Source organism: Rissa tridactyla, chromosome 6 (assembly GCF_028500815.1).
Source record: "Rissa tridactyla isolate bRisTri1 chromosome 6, bRisTri1.patW.cur.20221130, whole genome shotgun sequence".
Taxonomy (NCBI): domain Eukaryota; kingdom Metazoa; phylum Chordata; class Aves; order Charadriiformes; family Laridae; genus Rissa; species Rissa tridactyla.
The window spans coordinates 73,752,963-73,773,058 of record NC_071471.1 but is presented as its reverse complement, the minus strand read 5'-3'; the positions used below and the strand labels follow the sequence as shown (position 1 = coordinate 73,773,058).

Genomic DNA, 20,096 nt, shown 5'->3' with positions numbered 1-20,096 from the left:
GCCCGTCCCCGGCCCACCTTTTACCGCCGGGGGTGCCGGCCGGGGTACCGGGGGTGCCCGGAGAACCGGGCAGGGAGCCAGGCGGGGCGCCAGGGATACCGGGGGTACCGGGCGGGGTGCCAGGCGGGGTGCCGGGGGTAGCGGGGGTGCCAGACGGGGTAGCGGGGGTATCGGGTGGGGTGCCGGGGGCATCGGGCGGGGTATCGGGCGGGGTGCCAGGCGGGGTAGCGGGGGTATCGGGCGGGGTGCCGGGGGTATCGGGCGGGGTGCCAGGCGGGGTGCCGGGGGCATCGGGCGGGGTGCTGGGGGTACCGGCGGCCAGCCGTGCCAGCAGCAGGGCCAGCAAAAGCCCCCCAGCCCCCGCCATGGCGTCACGGCCGCGCCAAAGGACGCGGCCCGTCGAGCCACCGGGGGCGGGGCGCATGCGCGGCGCTGTGCCGGGGGCCGGGCTCGTCGGCCGCGCTCGGCGGCTGCCGGCGGAAAGGCTTCAGGCGCCGGCTAGCCGGCGGGGGGTTTTGTGTTGTGGGGTTCGCGGGGGGAATGGGAGCGGCGGTGTTCCCGCTGGGCAGGTGGCTGCCGCTCCCGGAGCTGGGCGGACCTTCCCCAGGAACAGCTGCTCCTTCTTCTCCTCGTGGGGACGCCCTGGAGACTCAGTTTCTGTGTCTCCACGACACCCTCTCACCGTCAGATCGCACCGGCCAGCGTTAGCGCGGTCGCCGGTCCCGCGGGGCCCAGGGTTTGCGCGGCAGATCCCGCGGTTCGTCCCGGGTACCCAGGGCCTGAAGGAGCCGCTCGCCCGCTGCAGGCCCAGGGGGAGCGGGCGGTTTGCCCGGGGCCCGGGTGCCTCCCGGGGCGGGCCGACCCTGGCTCCGGGCCCCCGGCGCAGCGGGCGAGGGTCTGCGGCGGGGGCTGAGCGGCCCTGCAGGGGCTGCGGGCGGGGGGTGAGGGGTTGAGGTGAGGTGTGAGGGACTGGGCGGTGCCGCACCGCCCTGCAGGGCCCACCACGGGCACGTCTTCCAAAGTTAAACGGCAGGTTTACTGCATACTTCACGTTTTAAAGATGCAAATCTTGGTATGCTATTTCTCTGGTAGAATTAAATCTTCTGCTATGGTTATATGGTGCTTAATTTGTTGGGTTTTGCTTTTCTATAGTAGTATGTTTAAAAGAGTTAATTTCGGGTAACTGTACCACAGAATCAGAACGTGTTGGGTTGGAAGGGACCTTGAAAGGTCATCTAGTCCAAGCCCCCTGCAGTAAGCAGGGACATCTTCAACTAGATCAGAAGATCTAGAAACTATAGATATAGCATATCAGATATAGATACTATACGTTAACTAGAATTTATCAAATGTTAATTTATTCATATGGTGGCATAATGATTGCCTTAGAGCAGTTGTGTGTAATGTTCAACATGAGATATCCTATTCTGCTATCATTTACATGATAATTTAAGTCACTAAGTAATCTCTTTTTGCTGTGCATCATTTGGCAGCTAGGCAGCAGAGCTGCCTAGAGAGAAACACAGTATTTCAGTAATTCTAGACTTTTCATTACAAGCATTTCTGCATGGTTGTCCTGATGGGAGAAGGATTCTTAATTTCAACATCATGAAAATTTTTCTCAAACAAATGCCAGAGCTTAGTTAAAACCACACAGAACTAATTCCTGGCAGCCTTTGGCTTGGAAAGTTAAATTTTTAAAATTGAAATATTTTTGGGGGTACTTTTTTTGAGGTTCTTTTTCATGCAATATTTAGTTAAAGACTGAAACTCACTGGCACAATATAATATAGATAAAAGTCTGCATGTGTTAAAAGAGTCAAATAAGGCAAGTTCATGACAGAAAGCATGTCAAAGGTTGGTGGTCATGAGCTGTTGGAAGTTTAGGGCGTTCCTTTCTGAGGAAATACCGCAATACCCTGTTCTAAACTCTTATTTAGCTTGCTGCTGTTCATCAAAGGAACCCTAACTGCCCAGAGTTCTGATCTGATATAGTTACGTTCTTATGCTGCTCAGTAAGTACTAGATTTTCATTAGAAGCGGAGATGGAGAAGAGAGGCGTTAAGCCATTATTTTTTTGGCAATAAGTAGTGACAGCACAACCAACAGATGCATTGTGTCATTGGGTATTTCTTTATGATCTGCTGTCCCCTGCTCTCCCTAAAATACTTCACTCCTCAGTAGATTTACTTCTCCAGTTATGAGCGCTTTCTAGGAACATATGACACAAATTAAAATCCAAATAGTTTGTTTTAAGCTCTTATTCAGAGAATTAATAATGGAAATAATTTAATAGGAGTTACCGGTTCGTGATCAATTTCTAAACAAAAAGAATAAGATGCATAGCGTCTATAGATAATACTACTTCCAGTTTGTCTAAATCTCTTTGCTGCCTAGAAATTTTGTTTCTCCCCTTGGTTTCTCATATTATGTGCGTTCATGGCTTTATGTTACCGTGCAGCGTGGGCTTAAACAGGACGTGTATGTCTAGCCTCCTCAGAGCCACACACAGGGCGGCATCCGCAACACGGGGAGGGCACTTGGCCGGAGGCTCCCGAGGTACTGGGTGCAGAGCAGGAAGAAAGGCGAGAAAACGTTACAGGAAACCATTTTTGTTCTCTCTTACATGTTAAAAAAATGCACCACAGAAGAGCCCCTCTGAGAAGGATAAACTTGTAGTGCGTGAAACGAGGCGTTTGACTCTGGACTCCAGAGCACGGAGGAGACGGGAAGCGATTACGATAGAACAGTTAGTGCCTGCGGAGCAAACCCGTGATTGGTTTGAGGCCTGTGCTGTCTCTCGTTCTCGCTGGACTCGGGCCGACATCCCGTACCGGGGCGGGGCCATCGGTCCCTCCGCCGGGGGGGCGGCGGGGCTGTTGTGGGAGCGCTGCCGGGATACGCGCGCGGCGGTAACGGCAGCCGGGCGGCGGCGAAGGAGGGCTGCGGCGGAGAAGGGGGCCCGAGACACCCTCCGCAGCCCGTCTCCCGTCCGCAGGGGAAGGTCTCGGGAGGCCCCGTTGGAAAAGGCCCCCGCAGCCCCCGCAGCCCCCGCGGCTGCCGGGGTGCGGGCGGCGGGATGGATCCGTCCGTGAGGGAGCGGCTGTGGGCCGCGCAGAGCCGCCGCGGTAAGGGCGGGCCGGGCCGCGGAGTGCCGCCCCTCTCTAAAATAAGTGCAATAAAGATCGCACTTTGAATGCGAAAACGATTTGATCTTGTTTTGTTTCTGAATCTATAGAAAACTTGTTCTGTCTCTGAATGCTTTAAATGTGCTTCTCAGCTGTGAAAAGAAGTAACTGCTATGTGGTCTTAATTTATTCTAGTTTTCTTCCAGTCAGGGTTACTTCATACAAAAGCTTTGAGGATCAAATCTCTGTCAGCAGAAGGAGTGCTGTTGAGTTCAGGGAATTGCGAATCAGGCCGTCTAAGTAGTTCACTTTCTTGTGTGCTAACGTTAGTAATTTTAAATCCCCAGAGAGTTGTTAATTCTTCATCTTACAACTGTGGCTGACTTTGAACAACATTTGTTTGACATAATTTTCCTTAATTTATTTCTGTAAAGGCTAAATAGGGTGCCATACAGTTGATTTGCAGTAACGCAATCATGTCTGTCAGTCCACCTTGAAGCATAAATTATCTGTTACGAGCTTTATTCCTTTTTTATTTCAGATGTTCAGGCTTTGAAGAATGCTTATGAGTTGATCAAATCAGCCAGTCAGGGAAAATCTGCACTTGACTCATCAGATAACTTCAGCACCGACTTATATGTTTTATGCGCTGAACAGGCATTTCAGGTTTGTAATTCAGGCAGTTTATCTGTAGTGAATAAAAACATTTATATGACATGTTGTATTTACAGTTGTTAAAGTTATTACTTAAAAATACTCCTAGAAGTACCTGTGAAAAATATTTCACGCTTCTGTTTTTGGAGAGCAATTTTTTAAGGATGCATTTTCAGTTAAGGCTCGGCCTCTAAATTATCACTTCTTTATAATCAGTCAGCAAACTGTGGTTTCTGAAGTTTGTAATTAGACCAAAATGTGCAAGGTATACCGTAGTAGTATAAAATAGTTGACATGCCTGTGTTTTCTCATTATGGAAAACTTAATGTTAGCAACTTGGTTATGACTGAAGAAAATGTGTTTGTGAACAGTCCCTATTGGGCAAAAGAAGAAAAGGCGGCATGCTGAATTATGAAAGATTGTTGCTAACTGAGCTGACTTCTATAAAACGTGGTAGAGGTTCTTAATTTTGAAGTATTTTTTAATTTTCAATCCATTGACACAAGTGATTTGATTTCAAGCAGAGTTTCTAATAAAGTTTTTGTTTCCAGGCTGCAAGCCACTCAAATTCTATCTGTTGTCTGAAAATTGAGGCGCAGCACTGGCATCCATACAAAATCCTGCGGGCTAATATCTGTCCTTTTAAAAAGACTTTCTACTAAGAATTTTGCTTTTATGTTAACAATGGCTATTAAAAAAGGAAACATTTTTTTGTATACTGTAAGGGGTTCTATGACTGACTGACTCAGGAGCTTTGTTAAATAAAGGAGCTATTTTTCTATACATTTGTAATGACAAAAGTCTAGCTTTAAATTTTAGGAAATCGTACCAGATCTTATATGCGGCTTTATGGAATATTGTTTGCATACTGGTGTACAGTTGGATGTTGCATTTTGAGTAGGCATGCGTTCTTAAAAACTAACAATTCTTAATTAAGTATCTGTTGTATTTTTTAAATATCAAAATGCTCTTTTTGGTCTTAGCTGGGATATCTGGAAATGAGCAGTGACTGTCTACAGATGTATTTTAAAGGAAGATTTCCTGTGAACCAGTTTCTTGGCAGAGCGTATTTGTGCCAAGGCCAGTTGCACACTCCACTCTCCACAGATAATTTGGTGAGAAATTATGAAGGTTGCTTTTTTTTTTTTTTTTTTTTTGGTGTGTGTATGGTTGGACTTGATGATCTCAAAGGTCCTTTCCAACCATGAAGATTCTATGATTCTATGATTATAACAAGCCAATTTTTAAGAGTATTTCTTCCTAGGTTTTTATGCATTGCTTTCAGTCATTTAAAATACACAAGGGTAATCAGGACTGTGGGAAAAATCAAAGGAAAATATATTGGGAGTAAACAAAATTTAACAGCTGAATTAGACTAATATTGCAATACTTTGAGGAGGAAAAAAGAATGCTTGCAAAATTTTTCAGACGGTTGATTGTTTTAAAGTAAGCCTTTTCACTTTTTACATCAATATGATACTTTCAGACCAAATGTAAAACTGGTAAAACAATTACCGGTTTTGTTCAGGATCACAGTAAGCATTTTGCAGAATCATGGGAAATGGAGGACTAAAGGCACCCTCAGAAAGGCTGTACAGTTTGTTTCTCTTGTGTGGCAATGTGCTTCCACCACAGGAACCTTTGCACGTACTACATTGGATGTGGCTTTTTGAAGTGAAAGATGAAGCTTTCTGGTAGCCACTCAGCAGGATGCTTCTGCTTCTAAAAGCTTCTGTGTGTTAACATTTGGTGATAACCGTGTTCGTACACAATGAGCAGTTTTTACCTCCTGCTGAACTGAAAATGGAGCGGGATCTGTTTCTGTATTTAGTATTTCACTTGTCCTCATACTGTGGTCAGTCAGCTTTGCCAATTTGTCAGTGATATCTCAGCCCCTAAAATGGCCTTAATGTTTGTGTTTACAAGTTTTCCTGGCAGATATTGCTGTAGTTTCTTTGAGTACTGTGTTTGAATTAACTTTCAAGCTGGAATCCTTTCCCTATGATGTTATCTGTACTACCTCTGCTTTCTCTTAGCGCATGTGCAGAACAGCTGGTCAGTGGTCCCTTTAGAACTTTGTACACATTTGAAAAATATTCTCTAATGTCCAGTTAGCCTTTTATATTGCTAAATTAAACAGACTATTCGGTGATGTTTTCTAAATCTCAGCCAAATTTTTCTGTTTTCCTCTTGACTCTTGCTAACTTTTTAGAAGTTAAGAACCATCCCAGTATGCGCAATCCAGACTTGGTTCCCCTGTGCCGTGTGTTGTAATGTTCTTTTAAGATACGCTTTGTATCAGTTGTAAAGTTTTTTCCACTGCTGTGTTCATTTATGGAAATAGGAGTGGCACATCATCTCATGCTGTATGACTAGTAATCATCATTCATTTAGAAAACATAAATTTGTCCTTATTTTGGTTTCCATCCCAAGGAATCCTTGTTGGCTGATTAAGATGCTTATAGGCCAAGTGCAACTTTTCTGCTTTAGTATCTAATACATCTCAGACTCTTAATTCTAGTTTTCTCTTTATCTAGGCGGTTCCCACTCATTGCTCAGTAGCCTTCTTATGCCAGTCCCAGAGTCCAGTAAATCAGTCCCAGCTCTCTTGGAGTTTTCAGTTACTCTGTTCTGTCTCATTATAGAGAGACCTCTGGTGTCATCCCCTTCCTGCCCATCCAGTCCCACCTCTGCTTTGCCATTTCCACTGCATCTTTCTCTTAGGCTTTCAAAAATCCCTTTTTATGACCCATCCATCTTCTTTACACCCTCCCTTCAGGTATTTGTACTTACTAATGCGATCCCCCCTGAGCCGCCTTCTCCAGGCTAAACAGTCCCAGCTCTGTCAGCCTTTCCTCATATGAGAGGTGCTCCAGTCCCTTCATCCTCTTTGTTGGACTCTCTCTGCAGTGTCTGTGTCTCTCTGGTACCGGGGAGCCCAGCGCTGGGCACAGCACTCCAGGTGTGGCCTCACCAGTGCTGAGCGGAGGGGGAGGGTCCCCTCCCTCGACCTGCTCCAGCACTCCTCGCAAGGCAGCCCAGGACACCGTTGGCCATGTTTGCAGCAAGGGCGTGCCACTGGATTGTGTTCAACTTGGTGTCCTCCTCTGAAAGCTGCTTCCCAGGTGCTTTAATGATAAAGAGCATGCCTGACACACCATTCAGTCGGCAAATTCTTGCTGGAGCTTTTCTGAAGAAAATAATACCTCAAGTATTTTAATAGGACAAACCAATATTGCTTTTTTCCCTGGCTTTGCTCTTGGATGTTTCTGAGATTTATCTGCTGAATATGCAGCTTTGCAGTTTTGGAAAATTTCAGTCATGATAATTAAAGTTTGGCAGAAGTGAAAGAAATTGAAAACATAGTCTTAAAATTTGAAATCAGGAAAACATAGTGATGGGCAATGCCACCAATTTTTAGTTATTCTGTTTCTATGGCAGCAACTTATTATGGCAGCATGTTTTATTTGAGATTGGTCTGAAAATAAAAATTATGAGATGTGAGTGTTTTGAAATAGGAAAAATGTACTGATTTATAAAAGCCATGTTCAGATTGCATCAACAATTTTGTTGTTCTGTTCTAGGAAGAGTTTGAAAAGTTTGTGCTGTTTTTCATGAAGGCAATAGATTTTGCCACCCATGACCGAAGGTAGGCCCTAGTGGAAGGATTAACTCTTTAAATCTCAGGAAATGTTACTGAGTTAGGTTTTCATAGTTGTTTGTCTCACTTTTTCACTGGGTAGTCTGGAGTTGTGTTTTTTGGTTGGTTTTTTTTGGTTTTTTTTTTTTTTCTTTTGTGGATTTTCCTTCTGTTTTGTTACTGTACTTCTATAACTGCTGTCCATGCTGCAACAATATAGGAATACTGAACAGTCTTAAACAGATGGGATGAATCAACCTATTTAAGGCTGGTAGATATCTGAGAATTTCTTCCACTTTTGTATTTACGCTCAGTAGGAGAGCACCATGTTAGCTTATTTTAAGTGGTTAATTACTGGGTAGAGAATATTTGCAAGAGTTATTGCATTCCTCTTGTGCTGTACTTGTGTTCTCAGTTCTTAGTCAGGATTGGTTCTTATCTAAACACATAGGCAAAGTTCCAGTTTTGCTTCTTAGAAGTGTCTTAAAATACTCTATAATTTTATGTTTATCTAAGACCATGAAATACTAAGTTCTTGATTTTTGTTTTTCAGATATTATTTTTTGGTATATAATGCCTCAGTTCTTTATTGGCAACTTGTGAGGCCATATCTTAAGCCTGGATTCCGCTGTTGTCTTATTCCCAGCCTTTCTCAGATTGTTAAAGCGTTAAACCAAACTGAAGACCAAGACAATGAATGGAGAGCAGAACTCATGATGTAAGTTTAATTATATTTTTCTCACACGGGCATTTTGTAGTCCCCTTGTACGTGTGGCTGCCACCTGAGGTAGTCTTTAATAAAGTATATCTCATTGGTAACACTGTACGGGCATTTATTGTGGAAAGCTTAATTTGTAACTTTTAAAAGATATATAAATGTACACTTAACATAAAAGGTGCTTCATTTTAATATTTACTTTGAGGTTAAAATTTTAGCGGCAGAGCCAGTTAGGCCCTAGGTCTGATCTGAAGTATCAGTCATTTTGGACGTAGTGTTTGAGTGGTGCTTACGTGCAGTCCTTTTAAGTGAGGAGAAAGACAAAATCCCATTTTCTTTAAGAACTATTTTCTTCAGGTAAAGAAACATAACTTATCCTATCTGGAGATACAGCATATACCTTAAGATTGCAAGGCAATTCAGGTGGGAAGGGACCTCCTAGGGTGGGTAATCCAACCTCGTGTTCCAAGCCAGATCAGTTTTGGGGTCAGGCTCAGGATTTTATCTCCTCAGGTCTGGAAGCCATCAAGGATGGAGACCACACAGCCTCTCTTGAGCTTAGCAGCTCTGCTCGACTGTCCTCAGGGGGAGAAAGGTTTTCTTTATTACCACTATGAAGCTCTTTTATTTCAATGTACACCTGTTGTCACTTGTCTTCCTGCCATGTGCCTTAGTAAAGAGCCTGGATCCATCTTCTCGGTGACGTGCCTCTGTGATCTACGTGTGCTCCTTTTGGTATAGCCCAGGATGCTGTTGGGCGCCTTTGGTTCAGAGCTCGCTGCTGGTCAGGTGGCTGTTCACCAGGACCCCAGGTCCTCTTCTGTAGATCTGCTTTACTGAATTTTTTGAATGCTTTCACCAGACACAAGGCCTGGGAGACCTTTCTAGTGAAGACTGAGGCAAAGGCGGCATTGAGTCTCAGCTCTCATCTTTTAATTTAAAGATTGTAAGGAATACCGAAAGTTAGAAGGCAGATATTTTTATAGTACCTGATTCTGCTAGTAAATTTATTTGTTGGTGGTAATTTTAGTTTTAGAATTGAACTGAATGTTTTTTTGCCTAAGCAAGATTAAAATGGAAGTCAAAAAAACCCTACAATCAACCCAGTGTGCTACCGGTACTGTTATACACATTTGCATTATTACAATTATTTGAAAATAATTGGTAATAAATGGTGTATCAATATCAATGTATTACTACTCATACATTTCCTGAGTAAAGCTGGAGCATAAACCTTGAGATATCTCTACTGAGAGAAACAGTTTTATGTGCAAAATGAAGACTGTCCATGTAATTTTTCAAGGTCAAACAGCCTTTTCTCGGAGATGTTTTTGTCTGCTGTTCTACAGACCATTTCCAGTTCCTGTTATGCCTCTGCCACAGTTTTTTCCTTTCTCTTTGTGAACATTTCTATTTCTGTGGTCTGTGGCTGATGGTTTATTGCTCTGTAGCGTTTTCTTTATAAGCTGAAACTGGAGGGATATAAAAAAATTAAGTAACAAAACATTCCAAAGGGTATGGTAAAGGTTATCTGGAATACCATGCATGCAGTTTTTTTATAATAAACATACTCTTGCTGAGGTATTGGGGGGAACTAGCAAGTGCACACAATGTGTTTGTGTTATGAAACTAATGGTAGCATTTATTTTTTTCTTACATTTGTATTTATATTTTGAGTAATTTTTATTATTGTTGTTGTTGTTAATTTATTTCATGGAATCACAGGCTCTTTTTCAGTTAAATGAGATAAAATATTGAAAATCCAGTCTATATGTTGCAGTTCCCAACATAAATAGTTTTCGTTTGCTAGATTGCTTTGAAATACTAGCCTTTCTAGTAGTTAAGAGAGACTCTTAGAATACATCTCACGGAAATGTTTTTCTCATGCAACTTCAAATAATTAATCATCTTAATTCCAGGTGTCCTGTTGAGAAAAGTTTTCACAAAAGTCTCCTTTTCCAAGATTATTTTTGCAATCTGCATTAAATGTATGTTAACAGACGTCTATCTCTGGAAGAAAAAAAAAGACACAGAGGATCTCTTTCATGTTGAGTCAATGCTTTATAGCACTAATTGCTTGTACTGCATTTAGGAGTGGTACCTTGGATGTAAGGAGTCTCTTGAAAAAATATAAATGAGAATTATTTTAGAAAGCATTAATAAATATTTAATACAAATATTTATTTGATCTGCAGAAATTTACTCGAGTGCTTCCTTGATGCTTCAAAACTGAAAGAAGCAAAAGAGTTTTCATCTGCTGCAACAAGCTTTATTAAGGAAAATGTTCCAGATAAATATGCTCAAATATTTTCTCTAATGGTAATGCTGTAAAATATTTTAAACTCCCATAAGACAGGAGCTTTCTCTACATTTAATAAGATCACAGATATAATTGTTAAATGTGTTGTTTCCTTAATTTAAATTTTTTGAGCTACCAAATGATACAGTAGATATGCAGAAATTTTTACAATTTGTATATTTTTGGTACTATGAGCTAAAGAGTCCCCTGCTGCTCTGTGTTATTTTAATACAACATAATATCATCAAGACAACTGTTGCTAATGCTAAAAATTCTGTTTGGGAATAATGACTATTAACACAGAAGGTGTAGTGGGTGCAACTTAACCTGCCTTATGCCATTGAGGGCATATTTACCATCTCTGTTCAATTTTCTCATGCTGATAAATACTTAAATGACCCAACTTGAACCCTATAAATAGTTCTGGGAATCGGAGCATATGACAATAGTTCACATTTCTTACAAGCCCTTAATTTGGGAAATAAGAGGGTGAAGATGAATGTGGCAAAAGCAGAAATAGGCAAATAAAACTTGGAAGTTGCATGCAGTCATATTTTCTTTCATTCTGGTACAACATCTGTTGTCTTTTTCTGTCTACTCCCAATCCCTGCATTTCAAGAGCGTATGTTTAGAATATAAAGTTCTCTAACATTTGAATTAAGAGAACCAAGCCTCAGCTAAAAAGTGAGGTAGTTCTTTGGGAATGTAGGGAATCCTGCGTAGTACAGATATTCTGAGGTGAAAGAATTTAAGAGACTGAAAGACATTTTTGTATCCAACAGATTGCGGTTCGGTATGCAAACTTTCAGAGGTGCAATATTAATGAAGCAAAAACATTTAGGCAAGGTCAGAATGACTTTTGTATTTTTTAGAGGCAATGTTGAGCAAAGCTATTTGACCACGGCCTTAAACAGAAGAATAAAGTAGTTCTAAAATTTCATTTGGGCTGTGTGCCTCAGCAGGGCTACACAAGTATGATCCACACTGCTGAGCGCTTTACTAACAGCATACTTCAGTCCTGCAAAACTTACTCTTCGGTACAGCTTTAGTAATGGGTATTGATTGCTACAGGCAGTCAGTGTGAGAGAGTCAGAAGGAATGATGTGCACATGTTTAATGTGTAACGCTACAGTTAAATTGAAGTAACCACAATTTATTGTAATTTCTTTATAATATTTTTTGTTATATATAATTTATAGTTACAGGTAAATTTGCATAGGGCTCATTTCTCAAAGCTGGATGAGGTGATTTCAGAATGAATGCTATCAAAAGGTGTTATTAAAAATGCATTAATTAGAATTCTGACTCAGATGTTAGTTGCACGTTTAGATTTCTGCTAATAGTTCTGGTCCTTGCTATGTGAAGATTAGTATAGCTCTACTAGGTGAACTTTGTGGTATCTATGCAGAACAACACAGATTATCGTAGTAGCCTTCACTGCCCTTAAAGTCCATGAAAAAGCCTACAGTCAACAAACCTGCTTTATTTTAGCTGTGTTGAGTGTCTGTCCTTAGTTTGCATATTTAGTCAATTAATAATGAAATTTTTGTTTTATAGGTATATCACAAACTAATGGATGTTTCCCAGGTAGAGAAGGAAATAGAAAATTCCATCCATTTTTCAATTATTTATAAAATGCAGATGTTAAAATTGTAAGTATTAAAAATGTATCCTTCCACTTGTACTTTGATGCTTGGTATTACGCAAGTATTAGTTTCTTAAAAGGAAAACCATAGTGACAGTTTGGGTAGTAACTGTCAGGCCTGCCTAGAGAACAGCCTCAGCTAAAAAGTGAGATAGTTCTTTGGGAATGTAGGGAATACTGTATAGTACAGATATTCTGAGGTGAAAGAATTTAAGAGACTGAAAGACATTTTTGTATCCAATAAATTGTGGTTTGGTACACAAATAGTGTATAAGAGAGTAAAGATCAAGTGGGGAAATCACACCTAAAATATAACGCATGAATCGAAAGGGTGGGAAGCATAATACTGTTTAAACTTTTTAAATTTTGAAGGCATAAAACAGTTTTGAAAATTAGACTTCATAACAAAATCAAATTTTTTTTTCAATGTCTCAGCACTTCTGCATTTTAAAGGTATTAATTATTTTCGTAGTGGATTAATTCATGTTGACATTATAGGAAAGTTGTGCACACTGTTTCTCTCTGCTTCTGGAATAAAATTTACCATCTGAAATATTAATTCTTATGCTGGAAAGTTCTTTTTGCTTCATATCTAGCTGTCTCTGAGTAACTTGCTTGGCCTACTGAAGTAGCTTTTGTTGACTTTGTTTTTAGAAGTTTTTTTCTTTGGTATTTCAAAATCCAGGTATCCCACTGGTACGTTGGACTAAGAGCCATCCGTTCTAAAGTTAGGAGAGTTACTTCAAATTTTTAATGCAATAACATTTCTTGTGAAAAATTATGATGAATTCCTAATATATTGCAGGCAGTGGGACACAAATGAATTTCCAAGCGATGCCACCGCAAATCTGAATTCTGTATACGTACTCTTGAGACAATACGATGTGCCTCCAGCATCTGTTCTCAGTATGAAGTGAGTTTTACTTGTCGTAGCCCCATGAAAGTTGATGCTGAAGCTGATCCTGCTTCCACTGAAGTCTGTCAAAATTCCCGTTGACCTTGAAGAGAGTGAACTTGTACTTGGTTATAACAGTTTGTGTTGCGTTAACGCTTAGGTCATCTTAAACAAGACAAAGGTCCTATTGGGCTTTATTAAAGTACCCAAGCTTAAGTATCATCTTCCATGTATCTGTTTATATAACATGATTAAATCTTTCAATAACCCTTTCTTGTTGATAACATGAGATTTTTAAAAGGTTGTAGAATTGACAACCGCTTTTCAGACTTTAGTTTATTTATAGCATTTCTTGGGGCCCTTCCCAATTCTTCAACATAATTTTGAAATGCAGATTAAACTGAACTCTCTATTCCGGTACTTATATCATAGCAGTTACATATAGAAGTAATACTACATTTTTACTTGTTAAGGTCAATCAGTTTTCTTTCACGATATTCAGGTATCTCTTTACTTCTATCCCAGACAGTACGCTATGCTCATTTGGTTACTTACAGAGATCCAAACATTCAGAACACAGTCTCCTAGTGTGTGCATTCTGTGTTCTTAGCTCCTAAATAATTGACTGATGGATTTGACTGTTTTTTGTGTGTCAGACTGCATTGTATTTACAGAATTACCTGCAATCTTTGTTTGTTATTTCCCCATCTTTGTGCTGCACAAATTTTGTTCTGTATTTTTTATGATCTTCAGGAACAGTTTGTGCAAGAATACAGTAGAAGTATACTAATTATTTTCCATAAACAGATGAAATTTTGTATTTTTCATGTAGCCAACTTTAATCTTTTTTACACTACTAATCTATGATTACTAGTATAATCACATGTCCTCTAATATTCAGATGACTTCAAGGTTTTCAGGTATGCTGCACAAAGCTACTTTCATATAGTGTTTTTCTAATTCCATAAAAGAGCAATATCATATTCTCTGAAGCAATGTTTTTCTATTTTTTTGAAGGATTCCTTTGATTCTGGAACTAGCTCGTTTTTCTATGAAAGCAAACTGCATTAAGCTTGCATATGATTGTATACTTGATTTGAAGAGAGCTGGGATTACTGTAAGTATTGATATTAATTACAGTTGATTTTATTTTTTTACACCCCTCTTCCCGCCATGTAATTGTACTTTAAAAATAATAGTGAAGTTCTGGGATCTTCTGTCCATCTCTGTATTGTTTGTGTATTCATTACTATAAATAATTACTTGGATAAGTGATCGATTCCTAAACTAGAGAGAAGATGTAAGGTCAGAAAGTAAGTTATAGGTAGAATAGGGTGCAGTTAGTTTTGGCAAATAAATGTTGACTATAAATTTTTGCCTATATTTTTAAAATGTTACCTGTGGAACAATTTGACTGGAAGTTAAATACTGCCTGCAGGTTTTGAAGATTTAACCAGTTTACCCATTGAGACTATAATTGGTCACCAGGATGTAAGCTCTAAAAGCAGTTAACGTTACACTTACCAACTTTAGTTTTTATGAGTAAAATATCAACCTTGCCAAACAGTGTATGAATTCTAATTTTGATAGGAGAAAACGGAGCATTTGTCTGGAGTGCAGTTAGGGGACTGATGGGAGCAGGAGTTCAGAAAAGCTCTCCAAAAAAAAGCCCCAAAGTTGTGACCTTTTCTGGAAAGCAGTATAGTTCTGTCATTGGAGTGAGAAATCCAGAGACGTTGCGCCACAAACTGCACTCCCTAATCCTTTCATTTGCCTGAGTCTTTCCTTATAGTGTTTATTCCTATACATTTCCCATTTTCCTTTAGTAGGAATGATTAATTTTCCAGCAAACTATTATTTGATTTTTTTATTACTAATATTTGATAATTTTTACTCTTCTGTAATTTTATTAGAATGTTACTGTAGGGGTATTCTTAGATTAAAATTTTCTGTGGTCTCCCTAATAACTGGTCTTTCAATGTGTATGCCCTTATTGATGCTTATGTCCAGCTGGCTCTGAGATTTGTTTTTTCTGTTCCTTCCCTGTTGTCATGGTTTAACCCCAGCCGGCAACTGAACACCATGCAGCCACTCACACAGTCCCCCTCCAGTAGGATGGGGGAGAGAATTCAAAGGGTGAAAGTGAGAAAACTCATGGGTTGAGATAAAAACAGTTTAATAATTAAAAAGAAATAACAACAACAACAACAACAATAATAATAGTAATGATGTAAGTAAAAGAGGAGGAAAAAACCACAGAAAAATAAAACCCAAGAAAAGATAAGTGATGTAAATGAAAACAATTGCTCACCACCAACTGACTGCCCAGCCAGTCCCCAAGCAATGTGTGTTCCCCCCCTCAACCTTGCCCCCCAGTTTTATTGCTGAGCAGGACATCCTGTGTCTGGAATGTTCCGGCCGTGTCCCCTCCTACCTTGCTCCGCAGCTCCAGCCCATCGCTGGTGGGGTGAGATGAGGAGCAGAACAGCCCTTGGTGCTGCGCAAGCGCTGCTCAGGAATAACCAGCACATCCCTGCTTTAGCAGCACTGTTTGCAGCACAGATCCAAAACATAGCCCCACACTGGCTGCCACCAAGAAAACTAACTCTATCCCATCTGAAATAAGTGCACCCGTTGAGAAACAGAACTGTTCATCATCGTATTCAGAAAATTAATATATTTTTCAGATAAAAAAATGTATGAAAAAGTGCCTGGTTGTGCTGGGAGCCCCATGAGTAAGTTTTTAGTTATCTGAAATGCGCATGTAAGGAAACACGTGACAAATACCGCCAAACAAATTTCAAAACGCATTTCCAAATTTCTATTCTAATGATTCTACTCTGAGTTAATTGTAATGTAAATTTTACATATCCTCACTGAAATTTTTTAATTCCAAGTGTCTGCTTCAGGCCCATTTTTTCTGAAAATTTCCCACAAGTCTAAAATCATACACAGTTCCATAGCATTCCACTGGAACATGTGTTCAGATCCCCTAGATCAAAGATTCACGTGGATTTAGTTTGAGTATTTGTATAAGGCAGTAATACCAGGTATCCCTTCTGCGGCACCTTCTATTTCAACCATCCCTTCTCCTTAGAGTTAGTGGGCTTTGAGGTGACCATCTTCTGATTGCCCAGCATCGCTTTGGCAGTGGCCTCTTCATGCTGTAGTGAGAGATATCTACATTGAGTTCTAGTTCCTTGTATTTTGCCATGTACTGACAGATTTCTCAGCCATAACACGGATTCCATCTCTCTATGTATTTGTCATTACATGGTAGTGGCAGTTCTGCATTCATCTGTGTTTTTCAAGATCTCATCTGTTTTCCAGTCATGGGGATGTTAAATTAGCAAAGGTCATGCTGAGTGATTTGATAGTAGTTCATAATGAAGGATGAAAGGAGGTGCTGTCTGGCTTTCCCAGCTGCACCATATGAAACCGAATACAAAGTATCTTAGATGATCCATATATATAATTTGCATGATGTAATAGCCAGATCTTTCCTGAGGTGTTAAAAATCTAACCTCTTTTTTCACTTAAAAGTTGCACTGTCCATCAAGATGAATCCTTTTGGTCTTGACTGGCTCTTGTTTATTCCAACCATTTACCTTTTTAATAACATTAGTGAGCAAGATTCTACCAGAACTGAAATCCAATTACAGTATAGGAAAAATCAAGTGTCCACTGGTTTTCTTATTGCAAAGTCTGGCAATGAACAATTTTAAAAATCCTAGTTGTTATTTTGCAGCTTTGGCTTAGTAAGAAGTGACTGCTGTTCAAACAACAAACTCTAGTCCCTTTTTTTTTTGTTTCAGTTAATTAGCCTAGTACAGTGGGATTTTCAGTAAGAAAGTACAGTGCTGTATTAGTGTAATTGCATAGGTTTAATCTTCATAGTGTTCCTTTTTAATTATTAAAATTAGTATTTTGTATATTAATATTTCATAGGAGCAAGGGAAACTTATTGAAATAGAATGCCTGGAATATGAATATGAAATAAAAAAAATTGGCACTAAAATTGGGACTTACACCAAAGGAGTTGTTGAGGTATGTTCTTTACCATTAACTTTGAGAGAAAAGCAAAAGTTTTAATTTGTTAACTGTGGAAAATTGCGTTGGATTTAGGTGTCTGAATTACACTGTACTATTAAGAAATTCTTTTAAACTTTATATTCTTTCTTATTGGGCTGCCAAGAGGAAAACGGGGAAAAATAAACAACAGTTGAATGTTTCTCCCTTAAGTCTTCTGTCTGACTGTAGAGGTTCATAATGTACTACTTTCCAGGAGTAAAGATAGTAGTGTTGAGGCATGCAAAAGTAACGCTCTTCTTGTTTTCATATGTTACATTTATGGGAGGTGTTTTCATAGAACATCTCGAGTTGGAAGGGACCCGTAAGGATCATCGAGTCCAACTCAATTATTATTCCATGTTATGGGCGATCTCATACAAATTCTTGTGTTGGAGAAATGCAGATTATTGCTGATAAATTGTCACACTGGGGACGATTTTCTTAGATTTCTGTAGTCAGTTGGCTCAGTTATAATCAGACCATCAAAAGTAGAAGCCTAAATTGTTAATATTATCAATGGGATTAGACAGATGCCTACAACGAGCAATTTAGAGTAGCTATTGGAGGCACCTAAAGTTCCTAAAATGGGAAGTATGAATGTGCTTCTTAGAAATCGATAGTGTTAGTGCATAAACTTACTCCTATCTATGACTTTTATCATTTTGGAATTCAGAAATTCCATTCACCTTTTGAAAAAAAATCACAAATCCCTCATAATATAAAACACTACTAATACTGCTTAAATACAAAATAGGATATTTAAATATTTAGGTATTTCTAAATAGTCCTACCACAGTGTATGCAGTTGGAGAGGTTTTTTGTTTGATTTTTTTTTTTAATCACATGACCTCTAAAAAGAAAATAATCAGCAGGTGTCTGTTACTTAGGTACGGATTTGCTTTTAGATTTAATAGGAACCAAGTTTAGTTGCCCGTATGGCAAATCCCATTCATAATATTTCTAGTTTTCCTCTCCTACACTGCATTTGTAGCTTAGTATAAAAGAAAAAAAGCGCTAAGCCTTCTGAATTCACAAATATTTCACAATTATCAATTTCTGTTTATCATAAGAAAGGGGAATAGCTGATAGACTTCTGTCTGAAATATGTAGTATCAACATGGAGTGCCTAAAAGAAATACTCCTTATTTATCAATGCCTCTTGAAAAAAGAATTATTAATTATTTTAAAAAAAAAATATTTAAAAAAAAAAAGTTTCCGAAGTCTGCTGGCTGAGGCACTTCTTTCTATTGGAAGCAGCCCTAAGATTAAAATTTGGAGGAACGTGTAAGTATTCATGTTCATTAAATGCAATATATGCTAATTAATTTTTCACTTGTGTAGGCTCAACTGGAATTGATAAAAAATCTTGAGTTAACCTTAAAACGCGCAGTTCAATTGGGAGATCCTGATGTGATTCAGGTTGTTTGTACAACCCAGTGGAATCTGTGCTTACCGCTACTACAACACAATTTGCATCAGCATCTGCGAAAGCTATTGATATCAGTTGCTGATGTCCTTGAAGAGATTGACAGGTAACTTTCTACACTCTGTTCTTTTTTATTTGTTACTTTGAAAGGTCTGATGACTGAGCATCAGACTCATTTAAAAGCTCAATCTCTACGATGTCAAGTGTCTTTGAAAATTTTCCACTAGCTTGTAATAAATTAAGGGCTGCATATTGCTTATTGCATATTGCATATGCATATTGCATATTGGTCCAGCTTTGGCTGGACCTCAGGAAAAAAAGGAAGGCTTACATTCTCTGGAAAAGGGGCTTAGCAACTTATGAGGATTATCAAGATATAACAAAGCTATGCAGGGGGAAGATTAGAAGGGCCAAAGCTCAATCAGAACTCAGCTTGGCCACTGCAGTTAAAGACAACAAGAAGAGATTTTTCCAGTATATCAACAGAAAAAGGAAAACTAGGGAAAATATAGGTCCACTGATGAATGAGACGGGTGCCCTAGTGGTGGAAGACACAGAGAAGGCAGAGTTACTGAATGCCTTCTTTTCTTCGGTCTTCACTGATAAAGCCGTCCCTCACGCATCCCATACCCTGGAGGCAAGGGGGAAGGTCTGGAGAGAGGAAGATTTTCCCTTAGTTGAGGAGGACTGGGTCAGAGACCACTTGGCCAAGCTGGACATTCATAAATCCATGGGCCCTGACGGGATGCACCCGCGAGTGCTGAGAGAGCTGGCAGATGTTATCGCTAGACCACTCTCCATTGTCTTTGCAAGGTCATGGGGAACAGGAGAGGTGCGTGAGGACTGGAGGAAGGCTGACATCACTCCAATCTTCAAAAAAGGCAAGAAGGAGGACCCAGGGAACTACAGGCCGGTTAGTCTCACCTCTGTCCCTGGGAAGGTAGTGGAGCAACTCATTCTGAATGTCGTCTCCAAACACGTAGAGGAACAGGAAGTTATTGGAAGTGGTCAGCATGGATTTACCAAGGGCAAATCATGCCTCACCAATCTGATAGCTTTCTATGATGTTATAACGGGTTGGCTGGATGAGGGGAGAGCCGTAGATGTCATCTACCTTGACCTTAGCAAGGCTTTTGACACTGTCTCCCATAACATCCTCATTAGGAAGCTGAGGAAGTATGGGCTAGACGAGGTGACAGTGAGGTGGATCGAGAGCTGGCTGAGTGACAGAACTCAGAGGGTTGTGATCAGCGGCACAGAGTCCAGTTGGAGGCCTGTAACGAGTGGTGTCCCTCAGGGGTCAATACTTGGACCAATTTTGTTCAATATATTCATTAATGACCTAGATGAGGGGACAGAGTGTATCCTCAGCAAGTTTGCTGATGATACCAAGCTGGGAGGGGTGGCCGGCACTCCAGAGGGCCGTGCTGCCATCCAGCGTGACCTGGACAGGCTGGAGAGCTGGGCAGAGAAGAACCAAATGAGGTTCAACAAAAGCAAGTGTAGGGTCCTGCACCTGGGAAGGAAGAATGCCAAACACCAGTATATGTTAGGGGCGGACATGCTGGGAAGCAGCTCTGAGGAAAAGGACCTGGGGGTCCTGGTAGACAGCAAATTATC

The 20,096-nt window shown here is 40.2% G+C and overlaps 1 protein-coding gene across 1 annotated transcript in view; it reads left to right on the top strand.

The window, feature by feature from the left end:
• The first annotated feature begins 1,195 nt into the window (after nt 1–1,195).
• CFAP46 (cilia and flagella associated protein 46) overlaps nt 1,196–20,096 on the top strand; it is an 83,197-nt gene continuing 64,296 nt past the window's right edge. The window contains exons 1-11 of the mRNA XM_054206742.1: nt 1,196–3,128; nt 3,670–3,794; nt 4,766–4,897; nt 7,367–7,431; nt 7,976–8,140; nt 10,336–10,459; nt 11,997–12,091; nt 12,890–12,997; nt 13,997–14,096; nt 16,928–17,026; nt 18,392–18,582. Coding sequence (XP_054062717.1) covers nt 3,080–3,128; nt 3,670–3,794; nt 4,766–4,897; nt 7,367–7,431; nt 7,976–8,140; nt 10,336–10,459; nt 11,997–12,091; nt 12,890–12,997; nt 13,997–14,096; nt 16,928–17,026; nt 18,392–18,582 — 1,253 coding nt within the window. The 5' untranslated portion in view covers nt 1,196–3,079. The remainder of the gene's footprint in view (nt 3,129–3,669; nt 3,795–4,765; nt 4,898–7,366; nt 7,432–7,975; nt 8,141–10,335; nt 10,460–11,996; nt 12,092–12,889; nt 12,998–13,996; nt 14,097–16,927; nt 17,027–18,391; nt 18,583–20,096) is intronic.